Here is a 22793-nt window from a genome sequence, read left to right on the forward strand (position 1 = left end):
AGGCATCCTACTGTGCTCTATGATTCTATAACATCAGCTTCTCTCTGCTCACTGGTACTGAGAGAACAGGGAATAATCTTTAAATCCAGCCCAGTTATTGGGGGCTCTTAACATTAACAAGCCCCAGTTGCCTGAATTAACATGGTTCAGTCCTGGGTGTGATTAAAGGCATCGGAAACAGTGGAATCGACCCACCGCAGTATCAATGTGGACACGCTGGTGTGTCAGCGGGTGGGATACACCAGGGAATCCCTTTCCACCCACTGAGGTTGACTCTAATGATCGGGAGTCCCAGGGTTTCGGACACCAGATAATCAAGCTCACAAGAACACAAATTGTCTCTCCAGGCTTTATTAAGAGCGCTGCATAACACAGATCAGGTGATAATGCCCTCAATCTGGAGAATAGAAGTACAGTGGATTCACGCGCGATCTTAAGAACATAAGAAATAGGAGCAGGAGTAGGCCAATCGGCCCCTCGAGCCTGCTCCGCCATTCAATAAGATCATGGCTGATCTGATCCTAACCGCCAATCTACTATCACAGAACCATCTCCTGAATCTAACAGGATTAGGAGCAGGATCAGGCTACATGGCCCCTGGGCCCGCTCCGCTACCCACAGGGCCATGACCGATCCGAACCTAGACTCATGTCCAAATTCCTGCCCGCTCCCCATAACCCTTTATTCCCTTTACTTCTAGGAAACTGTCTATTTCTGTTTTAAATTTATGTAATGATGTAGCTTCTACAGCTTTTTGGGGCAGCATATTCCATGGACCTACCACCCTCTGAGTGAAGTAGTTCCTCCTCATCTCAGTTTTGAAAGAGCAGCCCCTTATTCTAAGACTATGCCCCCTAGTTCTAGTTTCACCCATCATCGGGAACATCCTCCCTGCATCCACCCGATCCAACCGCTTCACAATCTTATATGTTTCAATAAGATCGCCTCTCATCCTTCTGAACTCCAATGAGTAGAGTCCCAATCGACTCAACCTCTCCTCATATGTCCATCCCCTCATCCCCGGGATTAACCGAGTGAACCACCTTTGTACTGACTCGCGAGCAAGTATGTCTTTTCTTAAGTATGGACACCAAAACTGTATGCAGTATTCCAGGTGCGGTCTCACCAATACCTTGTACAACTGAAGCAATACCTCCCTATTTTTATATTCTATCCCCCTAGCAATGAAAGCCAACATTCCATTGGCCTTCTTAATCACTTGCTGCACCTGCATACTAACCTTTTGAGTTTCGTGCACCAGGACCCCCAGATCCCTTTGTACTTCAGTACTTTCCAGTTTCTTGCCATTAAGATAATAACTTGCTCTACGATTTTTCCTGCCAAAGTGCATAACCTCACACTTTCCAGTATTGTATTCCATCTGCCAAATCTCTGCCCACTTACTTAGCCTGTCTATGTCCCCTTGCAGGTTTTTTATGTCCTCCTCACTCACTACTTTCCCTCCCATCTTAGTATCATCTGCAAACTTTGATATGTTACACTCAGTCCCCTCCTCCAATTCGTTAATATAGATTGTAAAGAGTTGGGGACCCAGCACTGAACCCTGTGGAACACCACTAGTTACTGATTGCCAGTCCGAGAATGAACCATTTATCCCAACTCTCTGCCTTCTGTTAGATAGCCAATCCTCTATCCATGCCAGAATATTACCCCCAATCCCGTGATTTTTTATCTTAAGCAATAATCTTTTGTGTGGCACCTTGTCAAATGCCTTTTGGAAGTCTAAATACACTACGTCCACTGGTTCCCCTTTATCCACCCTATATGTTACTTCCTCAAAGAACTCCAGCAAATTTGTCAAACATGACTTCCCCTTCATAAAACCATGCTGACTTTGTCCTATTAAATTATGATTATCCAAATGTCCTGTTACTGTCTCCTTAATAATGGACTCCAATATTTTACCTACCACAGATGTTAGGCTATAGTTTCCAGTCTTCCGTCTACTGCCCTTTTTAAATAAGGGTGTTACATTAGCAGTTTTCCAGTCTGCCGGGACCTTTGCGGAGTCCAGGGAGTTTTGGAAAATTATTACCAATGCATCCACAATCCCTACCGCCACTTCCCTCAAGACCCTAGGATGTAAGCCATCAGGTCCAGGTGATTTATCCGCCTTGAGTCCCATTATTTTACCGAGTACCACTTCCTTAGTGATGTTGATCGTGTTTAGCTCCTCCCCCCCTATAGCCCCCTGTTTGTCCAGTGTTGGGATATTCTTAGTGTCTTCTACTGTAAAGACTGATACAAAATATTCATTCAGTGTTTTTGCCATCTCCATATTTCCCACCATTAATTCCCCGGTCTCATCCTCTAAGGGGCCAACATTTACTTTAGCCACCCTTTTTCTTTTTATATAACTATAAAAATTCTTACTATCTGTTTTTATATTTTTTGCTAATTTACTTTCATAATCTATCTTCCCTTTCTTAATCAATGTTTGTTATTTTTTGCTGTCTTTTAAAGTTTTCTCAATCCTCGATCCTCCCACTAGATTTGGCTACCTTATATGCCCTTGTTTTTAGTCGAATGCTATCCTTAATTTCCTTACTTATCCATGGATGGCTGTCTTTTCTTTTACACCCTTTTCTTCTCAGTGGAATATATATTTTTTGGAAGTTGTAAAATAACTCCTTAAATGTACACCACTGATCATGTATCGTCTTACCCTTTAATCTATTTTCCCAATCCACTCTACTCAATTCCGCTCTCATACCTTCATAGTCTCCTTTATTCAAGCTTAGCACGCTTGTTTGAGATCCAACCTTCTCACCCTCTAATTGAATATGGAATTCAACCATGTTATGGTCACTCATTCCAAGGGGATCCTTTACTAGGACATTTTCTCGGTCCTTTACTAGGACCTTCTCGAGTCTGTTCCAACTGACAATGGCTTAAGTGGCCTGTTCTTATACACAAGCTTGGTTACCGCTCAGGAAATGGGATTGTTTGGACCCGTCTGTTGACTGCCTCCTGAACTCCTGCTAATTCAGGGAATTTAGTCCATCTGTGACCAGACTATAACCACAAGACCGTCGGGTTATCACAACTATACGGTCCGTGAGGTTATTATTAGATTCAAACCCAGACGTTGTGCCTTCACTTGTCTGGCACTTCATCCCATAACACGGGTACAGGGGCTCAGTAATGTTTCATCCATCAGAAAAAGACAAAGTACAACAACATACTGGTCAGCTTAACAGAATCTCATCATATTTAAGGGGCCATCAATATAAAATAGTCTCTGACAGATCAAGTAGGGAATTCAGGAGAAATGTCTTTACCTAGAGAGTGGTGAGAATGGGGAACTCGCTACCACAGGGAGTAGTTGAGGTGAACAGCACAGATGGATTTATGGGGAAGCCCCACAAGGGAGAAAGGAATGGGAGGATGTGTTGATCGGGTTAATTGAAGTAGGGTGGGTGTGGGGCATAAACACTGGCATGGACCAGTTGGGCCGAATGGCCTGTTTCTGTGCTGTACATTCTGTGTAACACCATGAACTGTCAAACAAAGGGAATCATCAGCACAACAGTCTTAAAGATTAAACAGCAGTCCAAGAATTTCTAAAACATTCATCCATTCCATGTTCATGTCGCCCCAGCTACAGAACAGTGTGAACTCGTTTGTGTCTCAGCAGGTGGGATGACTGAGTGAATCCCTTCCCACACACAGAGCAGGTGAAAGGCCTTTCATTAGTGTGAACTCGCTGGTGTGTCAGCAGGTGGGATGAATGAGTGAATCCCTTCCCACACACAGAGCAGGTGAACGGCCTCTCCCCAGTGTGAACTCGCTGGTGTGTCAGCAGGTGGGATGACTGAGTGAATCCCTTCCCACACACAGAGCAGGTGAAAGGCCTCTCCCCAGTGTGAACTCGCTGGTGTGTCAGCAGGTGGGATAACTGAGTGAATCCCTTCCCACACACAGAGCAGGTGAACGACCTCTCCCCAGTGTGAACTCGCTGGTGTGTCAGCAGGTGGGATGACTGAGTGAATCCCTTCCCACACACAGAGCAGGTGAAAGGCCTTTCATTAGTGTGACCTCGCTGGTGTCTCAGCAGGTGGGATGACTGAGTGAATCCCTTCCCACACACAGAGCAGGTGAACGGCCTCTCCCCAGTGTGAACTCGCTGGTGTGGCAGCAGGTGGGATGACTGAGTGAATCCCTTCCCACACACAGAGCAGGTGAAAGGCCGCTCCCCGGTGTGAACTTGTTGGTGTTCTAGCAGTGTTGAGGACCGAGTGAATCCCTGCCCACACACGGAGCAGGTGAACAGTCGCTCCCCAGTGTGAACTCGCTGGTGTGCCGTCAAATGTCCAGAGCGTTTAAAGCTCTTCCCACAGTCAGAACATTTAAATAGTCTCTCATCAGTGTGAGCTCGCTGGTGTTCTTTCAGATCCCCAGAGCTTTTAAAGCTCTTCCCACAGTCAGAACACTTAAATGGTCTCTCATCAGTGTGAACTTGCTGGTGTCTCAGCAGATTGAATGACCGAGTGAATCCCATCCCACACACACAGCAGGTGCATGGCCTCTTTCCTGCTCTCTCCAGCTGGTGTCCCTTCAGCTTCTGGGAGATTTTAAAGCTTTTCCCACAGTCAGAATGTTTCACCAGCCTCTCCCCAGTGTGAACTCGCTGGTGTGCCAGCAGATTCGAGGACCGAGTGAATTCCTTCCCACACACTGAGCAGGTGAACATAATCTCTCCTGCTCTCTCCAGCTGGTGCCTGTTCAGGTCCTGGGACCTTTTAAATCTCTTCCCACACTCAGAACATTTAAAAGGTCTCTCATTAGTGTGAACAAGCTGGTGTGCCAGCAGATTGGAGGAGCGACTGAATCAGGTCCTGGTGAATCGAGTGACTGTCTGATCTTGAAGTGATGTTTGGTCTGAGCTTCCTGTCTGTAAATGCTCCACTTCTAAAACCCTGTAAAAGAAGTGTAGAAAGGGGTAAGAGGGAGAATGTTACCTCATGTCCCCCTTTCCCAGCCCAGGGGCAGTGAAGTTGATTTTCAGGCCCCAGCTGCTGCACAGGTTACATACGAACATACGAATTAGGAGCAGGAGTCGGCCACTCGGCCCCTCGAGCCTGCTCCACCATTCAATAAGATCATGGCTGATCTGATTACTCCACATTCCCACCTACCCCCGATAACCTTTCACCCCCTTGCTTATCAAGAATCTATCTACCTCTGCCTTAAAAATATTCAAAGACTCTGCTTCCACCGCCCTCTGAGGAAGAGAGTTCCAAAGACTCACGACCCTCTGTAAGAAAAGATTTCTCCTCATCTCGGTCTTAAATGGGCGACCCCTTATTTTTAAACAGTGACCCCTAGTTCTAGATTCTCCCACAAGAGGAAACATCCTCTCCACATCCACCCTGTCCAGACCCCTCAGGATCTTATATGTTTCAATCAAGTCACCTCTTACTCTTCTAAACTCCAGCGGATACAAGCCTAGCCTGTCCAACCTTTCCTCATAAGACAACCCGCCCATTCCAGGTATTAGTCTAGTAAACCTTCTCTGAACTGCTTCCAACGCATTTACATCCTTCCTTAAATAAGGAGACCAATACTGTACACAGTGCTCCAGATGTGGTCTCACCAATGCCCTGTAGAACTGAAGCATAACCTCCCTACTTTTGTATTCAGTTTCCCTCGCAATAAACAATAACATTCTATTAGCTTTCCTGATTACTTGTTGTACCTGAATACTAACCTTTTGCGATTCATGCATTAGGACACCCAGATCCCTCTGCATCTCAGAGCTCTGCAATCTCTCACCATTTAGATAATATGCTTCTTTTTAATTCTTCCTGCCAAAATGGACAACTTCACATTTTCCCACATTATACCCCATTTGCCAGATCTTTACCCACTCACTTAACTGATCTATATCCCTTTGTAGCCTCCTCATGTCCTCTTCACAATTTACTTTCCTACCTATCTTTGTGTCATCAGCAAATTTAGCAACCATGCCTTCGGTCCCTTCATCCAAGTCATTTATATAAATTGTAAAAAGTTGAGGTCCCAGCACTGATCTCTGTGGCACACCACTCGTTACATCTTGTCAAGCAGAAAATGACCCATTTATGCCTACTCTCTGTTTCCTATTAGCTAGCCAATCTTCTATCCATGCCAACATGTTACCCCATACAACATGAGCTTTTATTTTCCGCAATAGTCTTTGATGTGGCACCTTATCAAATGCCTTCTGGAAATCTAAGTACAGTACATCCACCGGTTCCCCTTTATCCACAGCACATGTTACTTCCTCAAAGAACTCCAATAAATTGGTTAAACATGATTTCCCTTTCACAAAACCATGTTGACTCTGCCTGATTACCTTGAACTTTTCCAAGTGCCCTGCTATAACGTCTTCAATAATAGCTTCTAACATCTTCCCTGTGACAGATGTTAAGCTAACTGGCCTGTAGTTTCCTGCTTTCTGTCTCCCTCCCTTTGAGTAAAGGAGTTACATTCACTATTTTCCAATCTAATGGAACCTTCCCCAAATCACGGGAATTTTGGAAAATTAAAACCAATGCATCAACTATCTCACTAGCCACTTCTTTTAAGACCCTAGGATGAAGTCCATCAGGACCTGGGGACTTGTCAGCCCACAGCTCCAACAATTTGCTCAGTACCACTTCCCTGGTGATTGTAATTTTCTTGAGTTCCTCCCTCCCTTCCATTTCCTGATTTACAGTTATTTCTGGGATGTTACTTGAATCCTCTATAGTGAAGACCGATGCAAAATACCTGTTCAATTCAACTGCCATCTCCTTATTTTCCATTATTAATTCCCCAGTCTCACTTTCTATAGGACCAATGCTCACTTTGTTAACTCTTTTCTTTTTAAAATATCTATAGAAACTCTTACTATCAGTGTTTATATTTCTAGCTAGCTTTCTCTGGTACTCTCATTTTTCTCTCCTTATTAATCTTTTAGTCATTCTTTGCTGTTTTTTATATTCTGTCCAATCTTCTGACCTGCCAGCCATCTTTGGACAATTATATGCTTTTTCTTTAAGTTTGATACTATCTTTAACTTTTTTAGTTAACCACGGATGGTGGGTCCTCCCCTTGGAATTTTTCTTTCTCGTTGGAATGTATCTATTCTGTGTATTCTGAAATATCCCCTAAAATGTCTGCCACTGCAACGCTATTGACCTCTCCCTTAACCTAATTTGCCAGTTCACTTTAGCTAGCTCTGCTTTCATGCCCTCATAATTGCCCTTATTTAAGTTTAAAATACTAGTCTTGGACCCATTCTTCTCTCCCTCAAACTGAATGTAAAATTCAATCATATTATGATCGCTGCTACCTAGGGGTGCCTTCACTGTGAGGTCATTAATTAATCCTATCTCACTGCACAATACCAGGTCTAGTATAGCCTGCTCTCTGGTTGGTTCCAGAACGTGCTGTTCTAAGAAACTATCCCGAAAACATTCTATGAACTCCTCATCTAGGTTACCTTTGCCCATCTGATTTTTCCCGTTTATATGTAGATTAAAATCCCCCATGATTATTGCCATACCTTTCTGACAAGCTCCCATTATTTCTTCCTTTATACTCCATCCTACCGTGTGGTTACTGTCAGGGGGCCTGTACACCACTCCCACAAGTGACTTCTTGCCTTTATCATTTCTCATCTTAACACGCAGGTGCAGCAAGCAATTAGGAAAGCAAATGGTATGTTAGTCTTTATTACAAAAGGATTGTAGGGACTTAAGGCGGATAAATCCCCCGGACCTGATGGCCTACATCCTAGGGTCTTGAGAGAAGTGGCGGTAGGGATTGTGGATGCATTGGTGATTATTTTCCAGAACTCCCTGGACTCAGGAAAGGTCCCGGCAGATTGGAAAACTGCTAATGTAACACCCTTATTTAAGAAGGGAAGTAGACAAAAAGCTGGAAACTATAGACCAGTTCGCCTAACATCTGTGGTTGGCAAAATGTTGGAGTCCATTATTAAGGAAACAGTAACAGAGCATTTGGATAAACATAATTTAATAGGACAGAGTCAGCATGGTTTTATGAAGGGGAAGTCATGTTTGACAAATTTGCTTGAATTCTTTGAGGGTGTAACATACAGGGTGGATAAAGGGGAACCAGTGGATGTGTTGTATTTGGACTTCCAAAAGGCATTTGACAAGGTTCCACACAAAAGATTACTGATCAAGATAAGAAATCACGGGATTGGGGGCAATATACTGGCATGGGTGGAAGATTGGCTATCTAACAGATAACAAAGAGTTGGGATAAATGGTTCATTCTCGGGCTGGCAATCAGTAACTAGTGGTGTTCCGCAGGGGTCAGTGCTGGGACCCCAACTCTTTACAATCTATATTAACGATTTGGAGGAAGGGACCGAGTGCAACATATCCAAGTTTGCCGACAATACAAAGATGGGAGGGAAAGCAATGAGTGAGGATGAGATAAAAAAACCTGCAAAAGGACATAGACAGGCTAAGTGAGTGGGCAGAGATTTGGCAGATGCAACATAATGTTGGAAAGTGTGAGGTTATGCACTTTGGCAGAAAAAATCAAAGAGCAAGTTATTATCTAAATGGAGAGAAACTGCAAAGTGCTACAGTACAAAGGGATCTGGGGGTCCTGGTGCATGAAACACAAAAAGTTAGTATGCAGGTGCAGCAGGTGATCAGGAAGGCCAATGGAATCTTGGCTTTTATTGCAAGGGGGATGGAGTATAAAAACAGGGAGGTCTTGCTGCAGTTATACAGGGTATTGGTGAGGCCACACCTGGAATACTGCGTGCAGTTTTGGTTTCCATATTTAAGAAAAGATATACTTGCTCTCGAGGTGGTTCAGAGAAGGTTCACTCGGTTGATTCCGGAGATGAAGGGGTTGACGTATGAGGAAAGGTTGAGTAGGTTGGGACTCTACTCATTGGAGTTCAGAAGAATGAGAGGCGGTCTTATCGAAACATATAAGATTGTGAGGGGGCTTGATCGGGTGGATGCGGGGAGGATGTTTCCACTGATGGGTGAGATTAGAACTAGGGGGCATAATCTAAGAATAAGGGGCTGCCCTTTCAAAACTGAGATGAGGAGAAACTTCTTCACTCAGGAGGGTAGTAAATCTATGGAATTTGCTACACCAGAGAGCTGCGGAAGCTGCAAAATTAAATAAATTTAAAATGGAGATAGACAGTTTCCTAGCAGATAAGGGAATTAGGGGTTACGGGGAGAGGGCAGGGAAGTGGACGCGAGTCTCGATTCGGATCAGCCATAATCTTATTGAATGGCGGAGCAGGCCCGAGGGGCCGTATGGCCTACTCCTGCTCCTACTTCTTATGATTGGAGTATGAGAGTAAAGTCTTACCGCAATTATATAGGGCCTTGGTGAGACCACACCTGGGGTATTGTGTACAGTTTTGGTCTCCTTACCTAAGGAAGGATATACTTGCCTCAGAGGGAGTGCAACAAAGGTTCACCAGACTGATTCCTGGGATGGGGGGATTGTCCTATGAGGAGAGATTGAGGAGACTGGGCCTATATTCCCAGGAATTTTGAAGAATGAGAGGTGATCTCATTGAAACATCTACAATTCTTACAGGGCTTGACAGGGTAGATGCTGGGAGACGGTTTCCCCTGGCTGGGGAGTCTAGAACCAGGGGTCACAGTCTCAGAATAAGGGGTCGGCCATTTAGGACTGAGATGAGGAGAAATTTCTTCACTCAGAGGGTGGTGAATCTTTGGAATTCTCTGCCCCAGAGGGCTGTGGAGGCTCAGTCATTGAGTATAATCAAGGCTGAGATCGATAGATTTTTGGACTCATGGGGAATCAAGGGATATGGGGATCGGGCGGGAAGGTGGGGATGAGGTAGAAGATCAGCCATGATCTTATTGAATGGCGGAGCAGGCTCGAAGGGCCGAATGGCCTGCTCCTGCTCCTATTTCTTATGTTCTTAAGAAAGCTATTTGCTATAGGCTGCTGCCCCACGACAAATACACAGAGGATTTCAGTTACGTGGAGAGACTGGAGAAGCTGGGATTGTTCTCCTTGGAGCAGAGAAGGTGCAGCGGAGATTTAATAGAGGTGTTCAAAACATGAAGGGTTTTGATAGAGTAAATAGGAGCATGGGAACAGGAGGAGGCCATTCAGCCCCTCCAGCCTGTTCCGCCATTCAATGAGATCATGGCCGATCTGTGTCTTAACTCCACCCACCTGCCTTGGCTCCATATCCCTTTGCTCCCTCGTCTAGCAAAAATCTATGGCTCTCGGACTTAAAATGATTAATTGAGCTGGCATCGACTGCTTTCTGTGGGAGAGGGTTCCACACTTCGACCACCCTTTGTGTGAAGAAGTGTTTCCCAACTTCTCTCCTGAATGGCCTGGCTCTGATTTTAAGGTGATGTCCCCTTGTCCTCGACTGCCCCACTGGCAGAAAAAGTTTCTCTCTATCTACTCTACCAATTCCTTTCAAAATCCTAAAATCCTCAATCACTCCTTAACCTTCTAGATTCCAGGGAACACAAGCCTAGTTTGTGTAATCTCTCCCTCATAATCTAACCCTTGGAGCCCGGGTAACATTCTGGTGAATCTGCGCTGCACTCCTTCCAAGGCCAATATATCCTTTCTGAGGTGCGGTGCCCAGAACTGTACACACTGCTCCAGGGAGTTCCTGGGAGTTACTGTGCGTAGGTCCCTGAAGGTGGCGGGACATATTGAGAGAGTGGTTAACAAAGTACATGGGATCTTGGGCTTCATAAATAGAGGTATTGAGTACAAAAGTAGAGAAGTTATGCTGAACCTTTATAAAGCGCTGGTTAGGCCACAACTGGAGTATTGCATCCAGTTCTGGTCACCACACTTTAGGAAGGATGTGAAGGCCCTTGAGAGGGTGCAGAGGAGATTTACCAGAATGGTTCTGGGGATGGGGGATCTTAGCTACAAGGACAGGTTGGAGAAGCTGGATTTGCTTTCATTAGAGCAAAGAAGGTTGAGGGGTGATTTGATGGAGGTGTACAAGATTATGACGGGTTTGGATAGGCTAGACGGGGAAAGGCTGTTCCCACTAGTTGATGGTACAAGGACTAGGGGACACAGATTTAAGGTTTTGGGCAAGAGATACAGGGGGGAAGTGAGGAAAAACTTTTTTACGCAGCGAGTGATGAGGACCTGGAACTCGCTGCCGACAGAAGTGGTGGAAGCGGAGACACTCAATGTTTTCAAGGGGAGACTGGATAGGCACTTGAGGGAAATAAACTTGCAGGGCTACGGGGATAGAGCGGGGGAGTGGGACTGACTGGATTGCTCTACAGAGAGCCAGCACGGACCCACGACCAGCGAGGCCCGAGAGCACTCGGAGCAGCGGGAGCAGAGGAGGAGCAGTCGGGTATAAAAACCCACGACCAGCGAGGCCCGAGAGCACTCGGAGCAGCGGGAGCAGAGGAGGAGCAGTCGGGTATAAAAACCCACGACCAGCGAGGCCCGAGAGCACTCGGAGCAGCGGGAGCAGAGGAGGAGCAGTCGGGTATAAAAACCCGCGAGGCCCGAGAGCACTTGGAGCAGCAGAGAGCAGCGAGGAGGAGCCCGGCTTAAAAACCGGCGGCAGTTGCGAGGCGTACCAAATCAACAGCAGAGGAGAGGGGTAAATAGTAATCAGTGTGTGACGTCACCAGGGAGCAGCTGGTGCAGTCGGGAGAGCAGGAGGCCAGTAACTCTTATATAAGTGGAGCTGTTGCTAAACCCGAAACACTACAGTGTAGTGTCTCCCACCCTTCCACCTCCTCTAACCTTTTAGGGGTTAGGGGAAGTTGAAAAGGTAGGTTCAATTTATTTTATTTCAGGAGCCTAACCTAGGTGGAAAAGGTTCCAGGACAGGAGGCGGCAGTGAAAATACAACACCAGAAAACAGGTAGGTGACTGGTTGGTGAGTACTTTCACAAACTTATTCTAAGTAGAATTCAATAATTAAGCTAAATCGTAGTAAATAAAAGGGTCTTGTAAGGGTTAAGTCATGGAAGGGCAGCTCAGACCCGTGTCATGCTCCTCCTGTGCCATGTGGGAAATCAGGGACACTGTCCCTGACAACTATGTGTGCAGGAAGTGTGTCCAGCTGCAGCTCCTAGCGGACCGCATGGCGGCGCTGGAGCTGCGAATGGACTCACTCTGGAGCATACGCGATGCTGAGGATCTTGTGGATAGCACATTCAGTGAGTTGGTCACACCGCAGGTAAAGGCTAGCTCAGACAGTAAATGGGTGACCAAAAGGCAGGGTAAAGGCAGGAAGGTAGTGCAGGAGTCACCTGCGGTCATCTCCCTCCAAAACAGGTTTACCGTTTTGGGTACTGTTGGGGGAGATGACTTATCAGGGGAAGGCACCAGCAGCCAGGTTCAGGGCACCATGACTGGCTCTGCTGCACAGAAGGGCGGGAAAAAGAGGGATAGGGCTATAGTGATAGGGGATTCAATTGTAAGGGGGATAGACAGGAGTTTCTGTGGCTGAGACCGAGACTCCAAGATGGTATGTTGCCTCCCTGGTGCAAGGGTCAAGGATGTCTCGGAGCGGGTGCAGAGCATTCTGAAGGGGGAGGGGGATCAGCCAGTTGTCGTGGTACATGTAGGTACCAACGATGTAGGTAAAAAGAGGGAGGAGGTCCTACAAGCTGAATTTAGGGAGTTAGGAGCTAAATTGAAAAGTAGGACCTCAAAGGTAGTAATCTCTGGATTGCTACCAGTGCCACGAGCTAATAAGTTTAGAGAGAGTAAGATAAATAAACTAAATACGTGGCTTGAGCAGTGGTGCAAGGGAGAGGGATTTAAATTCTTGAGGCATTGGAACCAGTTCTTGGGGAGGAGGGACCTGTACCAAGGGGACGGTCTACACCTGAACTGTGAGGGAGCCGATGTCCTCGGGGTAATATTTTCTAGGGCGGTTCGGGAGGATTTAAACTAATTTGGCAGGGGGATGGGAACCTAGGTAGTGGAAAAGAGGGAAGTCATATGAAGTCAGAAATAGATGGTAGAAAGGTGAGAAGCAATAAGCAAAGGAGAGAAACACAAAGGGCCAAACTAATTCATAATGAGAGTGTGAAAAAAGCAAGCCTGAAGGCTTTGTATCTTAATGCTAGAAGCATTAGGAACAAGGTGGATGAATTAGTTGTGGAAATAGAGGTAAACAAGTATGATTTGATTGGGATTACAGAAACGTGGCTGCAGGGTGGGCAAGGCTGGGAACTTAACATCCAGGGATATACAATATTTAGGAAGGATCGGCAAAAAGGTAGGGGAGGTGGGGTAGCATTGCTGGTAAAGGAGGGGATTAATGCAATGGAAAGGAAGGATATTAACTCGGATGAAACGGAATCTGTATGGGTAGAAATGAGAAATAGCAAGGGGAGGAAAACGTTAGTGGGTGTGATATATAGGCCTCCAAATAGTAATATGGAGGTGAGGGAAGGCATAAAAAGGGAAATTAGAGAAGCGTGCGATAAGAGCACAGCTGTCATCATGGGTGACTTTAATTTACATATTGATTGGACTACCCAAATTAGTAAAAATTCTGAGGAGGAGGAATTCCTGGAATGTTTTCGGGACGGTTATCTGGACCAATATGTCGAGGAGCCGACTCGAGATCAGGCCATTTTAGACTGGGTATTGTGCAATGAGAAGGGACTTATCAGCAATCTTCTTGTACGAGGCCCCTTGGGTCAGAGCGATCATAATATGATCGAGCTCTCAGTCGAGATGGAGAGTGAGGAAATTGAATCAGAGACTAAGGTCCAGAACTTAAATAAAGGGAATTACGAGGGTCTGAGACGGGAATTGGGTAAGATTGATTGGGTGGTGTTTCTGGGGGGATTGACAGTAGAGAGACAATGGCAAGCATTCAAAGATAAAATGGAAGAATTCCAGAACATGTTTATACCGGTTTGGCATAAAAATAAACCTAAAAAGGTGACTCAACCGTGGATAACGAGGGAAATTAGGGACAGCATAAAATCAAAAAAAAGGGCATATCAACTGGCAAAAAAAAGCACCAGACCGGAAGATTGGGGGCAGTACAGGATACAGCAAAAGAGGACAAAGGGATTAATCAGGAAGGGGAAAATAGAATACGAAAGTAAACTTGCAGCAAACATAAAGACAGACTGCAAAAGCTTTTATCGGTATATCAGGAGGAAAAGACTGGTAAAATCCCAAGTCGGTCCCTTGCAGTCCGATTCGGGAGAATATATAATGGAGAATAAGGAAATGGCAGACCAATTAAACTCATACTTTGGTTCTGTATTCACAAAGGAGGACACAAATAACCTCCCAGGAATATCGGCAAACATGGGGACTAATGAGAGGGAGGAGCTGACAGAAATTAGTATCTCTAGGGATATGGTGTTGGGTAAGTTGAGGGGACTGAAGGCCGACAAATCCCCGGGGCCTGATAAACTACATCCTAGGGTACTTAAGGAGGTGGCCCTGGAGATAGCAGATGCTCTAAGGATCATCTTCCGGAACTCCATTGACTCGGGAACAGTGCCCGTGGATTGGAGGGTAGCTAATGTTACCCCAATATTTAAAAAGGGGGGTAGAGAGAAAGCAGGGAATTATAGACCAGTAAGCCTTACATCGGTTGTGGGCAAAATGCTGGAGTCCATTATTAAGGATAAAATAGCGGAGCACTTGGCAAATGGGGAAAGGATCGGACAGAGTCAACATGGATTTACAAAGGGTAAATCGTGTTTGACTAATCTGCTGGAATTTTTTGAGGAAGTAACTGGTAAAATAGATGGGGGAGAGCCAGTGGATGTGGTGTACCTTGACTTCCAGAAAGCATTCGATAAGGTTCCACACAAAAGATTATCATGCAAAATTAAGGCTCATGGAATTGGGGGCAAAGTATTAACGTGGATAGAGAACTGGCTGGCGGATAGAAAACAGAGAGTGGGAATAAACGGCTCGTTTTCGGAGTGGCAGGCAGTGACCAGCGGGGTGCCGCAAGGATCTGTCCTGGGACCCCAGCTGTTCACAATATATATAAATGATCTGGATCAGGGAATTGGATGCAATATTTCCAAATTCGCTGACGACACTAAACTAGGAGGAGGGGTGGGCTCTGATGAGGATGTCAGGAGGCTACAGTCCGATTTGGACAGGTTGGGGGAATGGGCGGATACGTGGCAGATGCACTATAATGTGGATAAATGCGAGGTTATCCACTTTGGGGGTAAAAACAGGAGGGTAGATTATCTAAATGGCAATAGATTGGGAGATGGGGAAGTGCAGAGGGACCTGGGTGTTCTTGTGCACCAGTCACTGAAGGAGAGCATGCAGGTGCAACAGGCGATTAAGAAGGCAAATGGTATGTTGGCCTTCATATCAAGGGGGTTCGAGTATAGGAATAGGGATACCTTACTACAGCTGTACAAGGTGCTGGTGAGACCGCATCTGGAGTATTGTGTACAGTTTTGGTCGCCCCATCTGCGGAAGGATGTTCTTGCCATGGAAAGAGTGCAACGGCGATTCACCAGGCTGATACCTGGAATGGCGGGAATGACCTACGAAGAGAGATTAAATAGTTTGGGCTTGTACTCACTGGAGTTTAGAAGATTGAGAGGGGATCTCATCGAAACATATAAAATTATGGCAGGCCTGGACAGGCTGAATTCAGAGAGAATGTTTCCAATGGCCGGGGAGCACAGAACCAGGGGCCACAGTCTAAAAATAGCGGGCAAATCATTTAAAACAGAGATGAGGAAGAATTTCTTCACTCAAAGAGTGGTGAGCCTGTGGAATTCTCTGCCACAGAGGGCTGTGAAGGCTAATTCAATAAATATTTTCAAGAGAGAATTGGATATATTTCTGAAGGCTAAGGGGATTAAGGGTTACGGAGAAAAGGCGGGGACGGGGTACTGAACTGGTAAGATCAGCTATGATCTCAGACGAAGATCAGCCATGATCTCATTGAATGGCGGAGCAGGCTCGAAGGGCCGAATGGCCTACTCCTGTTCCTATCTCTATGTATCTATGTATCTATGTTAGAACCGGGTTTTCCTGGTCCTCGTCTTGAGTTCCGTAGTACGAAGAATGATTTCAGGCTCGAGGGTTCGGAGAGTTAAAACAACATTTTATTACTTCCAACTGTTCGCAGTGGTCACACAGTATATTGAGGTCTTTTACAGTACATTCGTGTCCCGAGAGTCACACCGGGTTAGGCACGTGTTGCCAGCATTTACGTCCCTGGGAGGTGTCTGACTCTTTTGATGATCCACACGTCTTCTGGCTAAGAGTGAATACCGGTAGGGAAGCCCCTTTTATACAGTGGGACAAGGGTCATTACATCACTTCCCTGGCAACAAGCGTTCTCCAATGGGGATCACTTAAGCCCTTTCTGTTTGGCCATGATCTGGTCTTCAGTCTGGCGGGCAAGTCCTGACTTATCTCACTGCTGCATATGCCTTCCTGAAGTAGCGGATCGTGATTGGGCACCGCACAATAGCTAGTCAATCATCTTCTAGCTAGCAGTTAAGGCCTTTCAGTGACCTTTATTGCTCGTTAACACTTGGCCGCAGGCTGGGGCAGGTGTCTCTCTTTTCTGCTAGCTTTGCACTTTGCAAAGCTGGGGCTGCTCTTTAATCTAATCTAGACTTTCCTTGTGCGAAGCCATTTTTGTAAGCCAATTCATCGTCCATTTTATTCACATTTCCACAGGCCGAATGGCCTCCTGTTGTGCCGTTATGACTCTGTGACTCTCTGGGGTCTATCCAGGGCTTTGTATAGCTGTAGCTTATAAGGAGAAACTGTTTCCAGTGGCAGGAGTGTCGGTAACCAGAGGACACAGATTTAAGGTCATTGACAAAAGAACCAGAGGCGAGGTGAGGAGAATTTTATTGACGCAGCGAGTTGTTGTGATCTGGAATGCGCTGCCTGAAAGGGCGGTGGAAGCAGAGTCAATAATAACGTTCACTGGGGAATTGGATAAACACTTGAAGGGGAAAAATTTTCAGGGCTATGGGGACAGAGCAGGGGGAGTGGGACTAAATGGAGAGCTCTTTCAAAGAGCCGGCACAGGCACGATGGGCTGAATGGCCTCCTTCTGTGCTGTATGATTCTAGGAGCCACTCCTAGAGTGGAGTGGTGCCCGCAGGGATCGCTTGGCAGGAAATTGGGAGGAGGTGGTTCACACGCAGACAGCACCTGATTTCGAGACGCTGTCCTTTTAAAATTGGTCCTCCACAGGCAAGGAGGGACTCGGACCCTTTAATGAAAATCACATTGAAAAGGAGAGTCCCTGTCCCTTTAAGAGCCCTCCGCCCACCACTCCCACCTTTTTCTTAAAGTCTTTGAAATTAATAATAAAAGTTAATGCAGAAAAAATGTGAGTGTGTGTCTGACTGTATTTTAGTGAGTATCTGTGTCTGTGTGTCTGTCTGACTGTATGTGTGTGTGTCTGTGTAGAATAGCATCATAGAATGATACAGCACAGAAGAAGGCCATTCGGCCCATCGTGCCTGTGCCGGCACTTTGAAAGAGCGATCCAATTAATCCCACTCCCCCTGCTCTTTCCCCAAAGTCCTGTAAATGTTTTCCCTTCAAGTATTTATCTCAATCTCTTTTGAATTATAATATTGAATCTGCTTCCACCGCCCTTTCAGGCAGTGCATTCCAGATCACAACAACTTGGTGTGAAAATATGTTTCCTCATGTCACCTCTGGTTCTTTTGCCAATCGCCTTAAATCTGGTTTCTGTCCCTTCAGCCATTGGAAACGGTTTCTCCTTATTTACTCTCTCAAAATCCATCCTGATTTTGAACAACTCTATCAAATCTCCTCTTAATCTTCTTTGCTTAAGGAGAACAACCCCAGCTTCTCCCGTCTCTCCACGTAACTCAAGTCCCTCATCCCTGGTCCCATTCCAGTAAATTTCTTCTGCACCCTCTCTAAGGCCTTGACATCCTTCCTAAAGTGTGGTGCCCAGCGGAAGCCGAGCCAGTGTTTTATAAAGGCTTAGCATAACCTGCTTGCTTTTGTACTCTATTCCTCTATTAATAAAGTCAAGGATCCTGTATGCTTTTTTAACAGCCTTCTCAACTTGTCCTGCCACCTTCTAAGATTTGTGTACATACCCCCCGAGGCCTCTCTGTTCCTGCACCCTCTTTAAAACTGGACCATTTAGTTTATATTGCCTCTCCTCATTCTTCCTACCAAAATGAATCACTTCACACTTCTCTACATTAAATTTAATCTGCCACGTTTCTGCCCATTTCACCAGTCTGGCTACATCCTCCTGAAGTCTGTTACTATCCTCATTGTTTGCTACATTTCCGAGTTTCATGTCATCTGTAAATTTTGAAATTTTGCCCTGGATCCCCAAGTCCAGGTCATTGATATATATCAAAAAAAGCAGTGGTCCGAATCAATATTCACGTTAAGTTGCGCGGCCACACAGTGGTCTGGAGGTCCCGCGCAGCCGGCTCACCGCCCTATAAATGGAATAAACGCGCATGCGCGGAAATTTGAATGGGCCGTGCAGCACGTTAAAGGGGCCACGCACCTCAAAAAAAGAGGGAACATTGGTCCTAATACCGACCCCTGGGGAACATCACTGTTTACCTCCCTCCAGTCTGAAAAGAAACCGTTCACCACTACTCTCTGCTTGCTGTCCCTTGGCAGAAAATTGTGAGGGGGGCGAGAGCAAACAGCACCTGATTTCTCACCAAGCACTCAGGGGAGCAGGGGATTTGCCCTACTTTAAATGTCAGTCTCTTACATATACATTATAAAAAGGGAGACGCTGTCCCTTTAAAATCAGTCATCCACGGGGACGCGGTCCCTTTAATGAAAATCATATAGAAGAGAGCGCCTGTCCCTTTAAGAGAACCCCCACCACTCCCATATTTCTCTTAAAGTGCTTGAAATTAATCATTAAAAATGCTGAAAATTAATATTAAGAAAATGAATTCAGGGAGAAGAAATATTTTTACTCACAAGTATTTGTTCCACAGGGTTTGTTATTTCATCAATTTAAAAGCGAACTTCTTTTATTTAATAAAAAGTATCTACTGCAAAACAAAATTAGTTTGAGCTGTAAAATGTGAAAGGAACATTAAAAATAAACTTTTGCGGGCTCACAGATCCTGAGCCACTTTACAAAATGGCGGCGGGCCGATCCGTCCAATCAGCCGGTTCCAGGTCCCGCCTCCTCCTTCGCCGCGATTGGTTGGAGGACCAACGCACCTCGGTCAGTCCTCCAGGCTCAGCCTCCCCTCGCTCATTGGTGGAGAGCTCACGTCTATCATTGTACGACGGCGACGTCTTGACGTGACTGGTTGGGCGAAGAGCGGGGTGGGCGCGCGGGGCGCCGGCTCGCTCCTCCAGCCCCACCCCGCTCGCTCCCTATTGGTCAGAAGTTCCCGTCAATCAAGCCCTGGGCCCGGGTCACGTGTCCCTGGAGCGCGCTCCGCCAAATTGAAGCAGCTCCGCTCGGGGCCCGGATCCGCGGACTCTCAGGTTTGGATTCCCCTTTATTCTCTCCCCTCCTCTGATCTCAATCGGATCTGGGGGAAAACTCACTTTCCCTCACTGATTGCAGCTCTTCACCAACACCGACTTTACAAAGAAAGCCCCGCGCGGCAGCCTGGAGCTCGGGCCCAGTGCGCAGGCGCGGGGGAGGATGATTGACAATGGTACAGGGTGTGTGCTGAGCATGCGCGGTGCGGGCCCGGCGCCTGTGGAGCAGGAGAGGGCGGGGCCATGGGGCGCATGCGCGGGGTCAGCCACAACTCAGCGCGGCGGCCAGACCGCTTGCTGGAGCGCGGGGGCTTGTGGGGATTGCAGCCGCCATTACTGCTGATCCTTTCAACCAACCTGTGCAGCAGCTGGGGCCTGAAAATCAGCTTCACTGCCCCTGGGTTGGGAAAGGTGGAGATGTAAAACTGTGACCCCTGGTTCTAGAAACATAGAAGATAGGAGCAGGAGTAGGCCATTTGGCCCCTCGAGCCTGCTCCGCCATTCAATGCGATCATGGCTGATCATCCAAATTCAGTACCCTGTCCCTGTCTTCTCCCCATATCCCTTTAGCCTTAAGAAATATATCTAACTCCTTCTTGAATATATTTAATGAACTGGCCTCAACTGCCTTGTGTGGTAGAGAATTCCACAGTTTAACCACTCTCTGGGTGAAGAAATTCCTCCTCATCTCTGTCCTAAATGGCTTACCCCTTATCCTTAGACTGTGACCCCTGGTTCTGGACTCCCCAACCATCGGGAACATCCTTCCTGCATCTAGTCCTGTTAGAATTTTATAAGTTTCAATGAGATTCCCTCTCATTCTTCTAAACTCCAGCTGGAATACTGTGTGCAGTTCTGGTCGCCACACTACAGGAAGGATGTGATCGCGTTGGAGAGGGTGCAGAGGAGGTTCACCAGGATGTTACCAGGGCTGGAGCGCTTCAGCTATGAAGAGAGACTGGGCAGATTGGGTTTGTTTTCCTTGGAGCAGAGGAGGCTGAGGGGGGACATGATTGAGGTGTACAAAATTATGAGGGGCATAGATAGGATGGATGCTGAGGAGCTTTTTCCCTTAGTAGAGGGGTCAATAACTAGGGGGCATAGATTCAAGGTAAAGGGCGGGAGGTTTGGAGGGGATTTGAGAAAGAACTTTTTCACCCAGAGGGTGGTTGGAGTCTGGAACTCACTGCCTGAAAGGGTTGTGGAGGCAGGAACCCTCACAACATTTAAGAAGCATTTGGATGAGCACTTGAAATGCCACAGCATACAAGGCTACGGACCAAATGCTGGAATATGGGATTAGATTAGACAGGGCTTGATGGCCGGCGCGGACACGATGGGCCAAAGGGCCTCTATCCGTGCTGTATAACTCTATGACTATGTATAAGCCCAATCGACCCAATCTCTCCTCATACATCATTCCTGCCGAGACGCTCCTTAAAACCCACCTCTGTGACCAAGCTTTTGGCCATCTGCCCTAATTTCTCCTTGTGGCTCGGGGTCACATTTTTCAATGTCTTACAATACTCCTGTGCAGCGCCTTGGGATGTTTTCCTACGTTAAAGGCGCTATAGAAATACAAGTTGTTGTTGTTCTCATTGTTGGATGTGAGCTCTGAACAGGCCCCGCCCCCTCCCCTACTCCGCATGCGCCGCTCCAAGGTGAGCGCGGGCTCTGAACAGGCCCCGCCCCTCCCCCGACTCCGCATGCGCCGCTCCAAGGTGAGCACGGGCTCTGAACAGACCCCGACCCCTCCCCCTACTCCGCATGCGCCGCTGGGCCCCGCTCCCGAGGATGAGTCGCTACCGCGCCTGCGCAGGGCCTCGCATTCTGGGGAAGGCCCGGGGTCACCGGCGGAAAGTGAGTTTTATCAGGGTTTTTTTATATAGCGGAGAGAAGCGCGGGCGGGGAGATAAATAAAAAGAAAATACAAACCGCACCGTCCCAGCACCCTCCCGGCACCGAGCGGAGCAGATTGAGCGGCCGCAGCCCCTTGTCTTCTGCAGGGAGCCGGACTGGGGCACGTCATCAACTCCACGGGGGTGACTGACGGGAGCTCCGACCAATAGGGAGAGAGTGGGCGGAGCTCGGAGCACAGATGGCAGCGGGTCCTCCAACCAATCGGAGTGTCCGAGGGGCGGGACTTCCGCCACCCGCTTCTCCCGCTGCTGAGACAAGTGGAATGCAGCAGAGGGCGCTCTTCTGAGTTTGGGGCTCAGGCCTGTTAGTGGAGCAGTGCAGAGGGAACTTTACTCTGCACTGGGCTTTACTCCCTCAGCACTGCACTGGAGGGGCAGCACAGAGTTTTAGACTCGAGTCTCTGGAGTGGGACTTCAACCCACAACCTTCTGACTCAGAGGAGAGAGTGCTGCCACCTGAGCCACGTCTGACACTCTGTATCTAACCCGTGCTGTACCAGCCCTGGGAGTGTTTGATGGGACAGTACAGAGGGAGCTTTACTCTGTATCTAACCCGTGCTGTACCTGCCCTGGGAGTGTTTGATGGGACAGTGTAGAGGGAGCTTTACTCTGTATCTAACCCGTGCCGTACCTGCCCTGGGAGTGTTTGATGGGACAGTGTAGCGGGAGCTTTACTCTGTATCTAACCCATGCTGTACCTGCCCTGAGAGTGTTTGATGGGACAGTGTAGAGGGAGCTTTACTCTGTATCTAACCCCGTGCTGTACCTGCCCTGGGAGTGTTTGATGGGACAGTGCAGAGGGAGCTTTACTCTGTATCTAACCCGTGCTGTACCTGCCCTGGGAGTGTTTGATGGGACAGTGTGGAGGGAGCTTTACTCTGTATCTAACCCGTGCTGTACCTGCCCTGGGAGTGTTTGATTGGACAGTGTAAAGGGAGCTTTACTCTGTATCTAACCTGTGCTGTACGTGCCCTGGGAGTGTTTGATGGGACAGTGTAGAGGGAGCTTTACTCTGTATCTAACCCATGCTGTACCTGCCCTGGGAGTGTTTGATGGGACAGTGTAGAGGGAGCTTTACTCTGTATCTAACCCGTGCTGTACCTGCCCTGGGATTGTTTGATGGGACCGTGTAGAGGGAGCTTTACTCTGTATCTAACCCGTGCTGTAACTGCCCTAGGATTGTTTGATGGGACAGTGTAGAGGGAGCTTTACTCTGTATCTAACCCGTGCTGTAACTGCCCTAGGATTGTTTGCTGGGACAGTGTAGAGGGAGCTTTACTCTGTATCTAACCCCGTGCTGTACCTGCCCTGGGAGTGTTTGATGGGACAGTGTAGTGGGAGCTTTACCCTGTATCTAACCCGTGCTGTAGCCGCCCTGGGAGTGTT

The 22793-nt window shown here is 47.2% G+C and overlaps 1 protein-coding gene across 1 annotated transcript in view; it reads right to left on the reverse strand.

Moving 5' to 3' along the window:
• Window positions 1–3622: 3622 nt before the first annotated feature.
• The window catches only part of LOC147083140 (uncharacterized), a 34467-nt gene continuing 15296 nt past the window's right edge, over window positions 3623–22793 (reverse strand). The window contains exon 3 of the mRNA XM_085980242.1: window positions 3623–4847. Within this exon, the coding sequence (XP_085836368.1) occupies window positions 3623–4847 (1225 nt within the window). The remainder of the gene's footprint in view (window positions 4848–22793) is intronic.

This window comes from Somniosus microcephalus, unplaced genomic scaffold (assembly GCF_052327205.1).
Source record: "Somniosus microcephalus isolate GS21.2 unplaced genomic scaffold, FLI_Smic_1.0 scaffold74, whole genome shotgun sequence".
In the NCBI taxonomy this organism is placed as follows: domain Eukaryota; kingdom Metazoa; phylum Chordata; class Chondrichthyes; order Squaliformes; family Somniosidae; genus Somniosus; species Somniosus microcephalus.